The 6,290-nt window shown below is 39.9% G+C and overlaps 1 protein-coding gene across 1 annotated transcript; it reads right to left on the bottom strand.

The window, feature by feature from the left end:
- Positions 1-2,745: 2,745 nt before the first annotated feature.
- On the bottom strand, positions 2,746-5,631 carry si:dkey-12e7.1 (uncharacterized protein LOC557553 homolog). Its single transcript, XM_042496079.1, has 2 exons — positions 4,998-5,631; positions 2,746-4,001 (listed from the first exon to the last, which is right to left on the bottom strand). The coding sequence occupies exons 1-2, from the start codon at positions 5,559-5,561 to the stop codon at positions 3,414-3,416; spliced, it is 1,152 nt and encodes a 383-aa protein (XP_042352013.1). The 5' UTR covers positions 5,562-5,631; the 3' UTR covers positions 2,746-3,413.
- Between the last annotated feature and the right edge of the window lie 659 nt (positions 5,632-6,290).

Raw genomic sequence — 6,290 nt, forward strand, 5'->3', positions numbered from 1 at the left:
GGTGAATCATCATCGCAGTTAGACTACAGCCAGGTGGAGGAGCAGCCAAGCCAGACCATATGCCACATTATCTCTGATTAATGGCCTGTTATGGGGTGCGATGATGGTTATGACACTTGTGGGAGCTTTTTTTTCATCAATTTGAAAAAAAACCTTAAAATTAAATCCCCATTCATTTCATCACTAGTGTAATAAAAGCAAATAAAACCCACAGAAACAGTTCCCCAGTGTTTACTAAAAAAGATGTTCCAGTGGACTCCATAAAATTCAATTTATTACATATTATTTACTATGTGAAAAAAGTGGTCCAGACCAGATGTTACAACATCTGTCCAAATGTCAGGGCTTTCTACTCACACACTGTTCGTGTGTTGATCAGGAGGTACGTTCTGGGATCAGAGCTGTCATCTGCAAAACGATTCATGTTTTTCAGGGAACTTCAAGCTGATCCCTGCACACACAGCAGGGACAGTTTTACACACAACCTCGTGAATGACAATCAAAGCAACATTGGTAACTTTCATGAAAACAACTTTTTGTCATATTTACTGACAATGTCACTTTCTTCTGAAAAAAATTAAATGAGACAGATAGTCTGTGGGGAAAAAACATCTGATGGCATTGACTAGAACCTAAGCACTGATTTATATTTGGTCAGCACTGCTGAGGAGAGAAGGGCGGGTGTATCTCTTGATCATCGTATACTCTAATATTGAGTACGTTGTGGCAGCAGTTGGTGGGCGATATGAAAACGCACAAGTTTAGCCTGTAGTTCGAGCAACAGTCACAAAAACCAGCGAAATTACATAATTTGGCAGAGTCTTTACCGGGGGAAAAAGAGATGTCTAGGCACTGGTTAGATGGAGGAAAGTTTACCACGGTTCATCTACACATACTACTCACTATTGCTGAAGTACTCAAGATCAGTCTTTTAGACTTTTAGAGGGTCTTGGTCTCATCTCGAAATTAAACACGTTTTGACTCGGTCTAGTCTCGGTCTCGGATATAGCAGATGGCTGCTACCCTTCCCCGCCAACCTTCATTGGGAACCGAGAAGTACGTCAATTCGTCTGTCATCAAGTTTCTATCTATCTGTCTGTCTGTCTGTCTGTCTGTCTGTCTGTCTATCTATCTATCTATCTATCTATCTATCTATCTATCTATCTATCTATCTATCTATCTATATATATAGTCTTGGTCTCCCCCTGCTTTGGTCTTGGTCTTGACTCTGTAAAGGTTTGGTCTTGTCTTAGTCTTGGCACACTCTGGTCTAGGTCAGGTCTTGGTCTCGGTTAGTATGGTCTTGACTATAGCAATACTTCCCACACGGTTTTGTCAAGAAGCTGGTTGAAAATCTGCAAAGTATCCCTTTAATACATTTTATTATCTTGCCTTTTCCCCCGGAGCCTTTGTGCTCTTTTATGTCGCAGGTTCTCATGAATAGTTGCACCTGGGTTGTCGGTCATTGTTTTGTTTTTCAATTGTGAAAATTGAATTTAATATTTAGACAGTTTAAGCAAATATGAAAAAAGTTGTTGTTTTTTTTTTTTTATAAAAGTTACCAACTACAGCTTTAAGATTTAATACAGTTCTTTATGACGAGTCTCGTGAAATGTTCTACACTCAAACCTTACATCATATCAATCAAATCTCACTTATACAATGAAATATAAATACTGCCAAGCACACATCTGCTACTCGCACAACAAATGAGCACAAGTACTGGAGTGAAATGTTCAGAATCCATAGGTCCATCAAGAGACAATGTTACACAAGTGCATGTGTAAACTCAAGTTTCTGTTGTACGACCTTTGGGAGAGAAAACTCTGCAGTCAAATCTTGGACAATAAGGACCTCTACTGATTAGACAGATAACTGCAGAAGCACTGATTCCATCTCTTAGCTGTCAGAAGCAAACAGTTTTAGCTTTTTGTAATTAGAAATGAAAATAAAAATCCAGATTTTTTTTGCTTGTGCTCTATTATAGTTCTCTTTGAATAGTTTGGAGGGCATTCTCCACGCCTCGACATCACTCTCTGTCATCAGGTCTTCTTTTTACATGCACACTTGGCTCAGGGTTGTAGTTTATGTTGTCAGTTTTTCAGCACAGAGCTTTGGTGGAAATGAATCTAGGCCGACACAGCACAGTGCAGTCAGCATGAAGCACCTTTGCTTTTTGGAGATAATGGGCAAATTAATTGAAACAGTTGTCGACACGTTGTGTATCATTGTCCTGGGAATGTGTTTCGAACTGTGACAGCAGCTTTCTGTTTAAGAATGGGGAAAAAAACTGCAGTCCCTTGATTTAATTTCAAGTGTGAACCTCTACACTGTAAAATATGACAAGTTGAGCTTACGTTAAATAATCTCGGAAACAGATTGTCTCAATAAAGGTAAGTAGATATAACTATAAACCTTTGTTTATGTTTACTTTATATCTGTGTGTTAAGTACTCATGAAATTCATGAAATTTACTTAATTTTATGAAGTTGTTGCAGCTTAAAAATGACAAGTGGAATTACTCTGTTCTTTCTAAGTGTTATCAACTTCAGTAAGCCAAGTTGGTCTGATCGAACTTGATTATGAAAAAGAGGATTTTGCCAATAATGAAGTTAGGATATCTGCAAGGTATGTTTTATCAGCATGTTTAAGAATATACAAATATGACTGACTTGTATGCAGCTGGCAGAATACAGATAAATAGCATAGTATACCTGATTTACTGAAGTTGCCAAAACTTAGAAAGACTGATTTAATTAAACTTGTCATTTTTAAGTTGCAGCAACTTAACAAAAAATTAAGTAAATCTTACTATAAAATGAAGGAAGCCCCATACATCATGGATCTATTATAAATTGCAAATGGGCACTGAGAATTGTCATTGGTAGAAACTGCTGTCATTTATAAATACTCAGAGTGTAAACATGAACAGCGCCACTCTGCCATTGCAACCCCGCAGCTTGAATGACAGAAAGAAAACGCCTTTATTTTCATTCTTTCACAGCAGTTAAAAACCTATGTTGTTACAAAGCAGATTTTTTTAGCCCATTAATTTGCATTTTTGGCAAAGGTTGCTCTAATATATAGGTCTGTGGTCTGCACAAGGTTGGGGCGTGCACATCCCCTGAAGTCTGCATGTAGTTGCAGAGCACATATCCCCAGGTATGGACTAGTATAACAAAATTAAAAGTAAACATAACAATTAGATATAAAGTTAACATGAATTAAGGTAAATTTTAAAATTTCAAGGCAACTGGTTTCCTGGATGTTTTTAAAGTAAAATCAACTTGTCAGATTATACAGTGTGAGAACATGTTCAGTTCATTCAAATGGGGACAAATATGGCGCGATAAAAACAAAACATCACTAACGACCACGTATGGAATGTACTTAATTTCAAGTCACACAGTTGACTACCACAGCCAGCTGTCTAGATGCTGAACACAGTAACAGGACTGTTCCAGGATCGCAGACAGCTCCCCGTAGCTCTCCTCTCTCCATGTGGGAAGCAGCCTTTCATTGTTGAGGGCCTGAAGCTTTGGCGTCCCCTCCCGGAGGACGCGGTAAAGGCAAGGCCACCGGCTCTGGATACTCAGCCTGGTCCTCCGGTCCAGCGTGATGCCGCGGACGATTTTCTTGGCTCGAAGCTCGCGCAGGGCAGGTAGATTCAGGCAGGAGAAGACCAAACCTCTGCTGGGCGACACGTCCAGGAACTCCAGAGATTGAGACTCCAGTGTGTACGAGATGCCCAGGTTCCTCAGCGGCACCAGGATTTGCAAAGTCAAACACTTGAGGTTAGGCAGGGATTTGGTTAGGGTCTGCAGCGTTGTAGGAGTCACTCCTTTAAAGACCCAGAAGTATTTGAGCTCGAGGACTCTGAGCTGCTGGAACTGGGTGAGCAGCGACACAGACACATCCGACCAGTCGAAGTGTAAGCGCATCTTGGAGATGCGCGGGCAGCTGTGAGTGAGTTTGGTCAGCAGTTCCTGGAAACTGGTCACCTATCAAATCAAATCAAACAAGTAAACCATCTGCTGGGAGATTTGTCTTTATAACAAGTGACATATTAGTGTGGACAAGAACACATCAAAACAGTGACTCCCAATTTTTGGTAGAAACTCGCTCCCGACATGTAAAGCGATTGCATTTTTTAATCCACTGGTAGCACTATCTCACTATAAACTAGAGATGGGATCACCAGCTGTGACACCAATTTGCATCTTAACCCTTTGAAAACTGAGCAAATTGGCTTGATTTCTTTTGAAATACAGCAAGAAGGCAATTAGTAATCATAAAAGAAATGACCCAAAAATTAGCAAGAAATTAGTAAAAACAAACAAGAAAAATACCTGATAATTATTTTAAAAGGCAGAGACAAAAAACAAAAAGAAAGTTAAAAAACAACAGGGAAATGACCTAGAACAGTACTTAAAAATGTATAATTCTGCAAGATAATTTTATACATGCAATTTTGATAGTTTTTATGAGTTTCTTTTCCTTAGCTTTTTAAAAATCATATTTTAAATCTACTAATTTCTTGCAATATGTGTAACATTTCTAAGTTACAAGTTGCTCATTACCTTTATCCTATTTTTGAAATCTGAAGAATCCAATCTGCTCAGGGTTCAAAGGTTTGACTACTTGTGAAAGGCGTCCAAAAGCAGCACAAGAAAAGTGATGTAACTCCAGTTTTCAATGGGTTAATACGAATGTGGGCCAGGGGGACAAAGTGGGGGGGCCAGTACTCGTCGGTTCAATTTGCGGTTTTGCCAGTTTAGTCCAGTATATGAGCTTAAACATGCAAACCAGATAAATGGGCATCCGTCCTTATGTTGCAGTCTGGCAATGTTAAAAGTAGCCTACCCACTGCCCTAAATCTGAGTCCAATTGCATTAGTAATAAGCAATATGACAGCGTGAATATGTCAATATATATGTCAAAATATATGTCAAGTTTTTAATCATTCATTTTAAGTAAAATCAGTAAAATTAAGTTACCTGGTCCATCTTAGTGATGCTGTCCTGGTGGGAACTGGAGCTGGAGTGCACCCTGAGGTCCAGTGGCTCTAGAAGAGTAAATGTCCAGTTAAGGTCCAGGTGGCTGAGGTCTCTGCAGTGGACATTATCCAGCAGGTGACTCAGCAGCTCGCCCCACTTGTTGCAGCGATCCCCGAGGTCGAAGCTGGCCTTCAGCGTGAGCAGGCTGGCTCTCCGGGAGATCAGGTGATGGGTGTAATGGTGGACCCAGGATTTCCACCTCTCGAACTCTCTGTTAGAAACAAGAAGCCCCTCCTGACCCAGATGGAAGACGCCGCGACGGGAATAATCTGCCACCCGCCACAGCTTCCATGAGCGGACGAGGCAGCTCCAGCTCAAGCAAACCAAAGCACAGCTGCATTTATCCACCTCGTTCAGAAAGGACAGGACGTGCAGCTGGCACTCCACTGGCAGGAAGTTGAAAGGGAAGTAGTCGTCCGCAGCTTTCCGACGGCTGCTGACAGGGATCAGGGGTCTTTTTCGCGGTGACATGATGACTGATGATGAAAGGATGTAGGTGGTCATTGGCAGAGGTCCGAATCTGCACCGGTGGTCTTGTGGTCTGACTTTGCCATTAATTTATCCGGTCTGGGGAAGTCTTAGAGATAATGAAAGGAAACAGAGAGGAGATGATTTAACAGGTTGACTATTTTGTTTCCCTTTTCAACTTGTTCAAGGTAACAGGCAGAACACCTGCTCTGGTTCATATGATGGATTCAGATTCAGAGGATTAACATCAGTTTTCTTGTGCTGCATTCAAACACTTTTCACATGCATTTAAACCTCTGAAACCTGACAAAATTAGTTTGATTTCTTTCAAAATGTGGCTGAAAAGGCAGTCAGCAACTTGACAAGAGATGTCCCACAAACTGCAAGAAATTAGTAAAAGGTGTCCTGAAAATTAGTTTAAAAAAAAAAAAAAGGGGGGAAATTATTAAATATTAATAATAATAAAAACAAAATAGGCACAAATGTCCACTCTATATTCATGGCCTATAATTCTAAATACAGTTTTCTGGAAATGTTTCCTTTTTCATTATTACAATTTGTGTGTGTGTGTGTGTGTGTGTGTGCTGTGTGTCTTTAAAACATTAGCAAATTAGTAGTTTTTTTTTTAGAAATCATTGCTACAAAGGCAATGACAAACTTGGCAAGAGATTTCCAACAAATGACATGAAATTAGGAGTAGGCGACAAGAAAACTACCGGAAATTTAGTTTTAATAAAGAAAGAAGGTTAACAAAAGAGATAAATG

Source organism: Plectropomus leopardus, chromosome 11 (assembly GCF_008729295.1).
Source record: "Plectropomus leopardus isolate mb chromosome 11, YSFRI_Pleo_2.0, whole genome shotgun sequence".
NCBI classification, from domain to species: Eukaryota; Metazoa; Chordata; class Actinopteri; order Perciformes; family Serranidae; genus Plectropomus; species Plectropomus leopardus.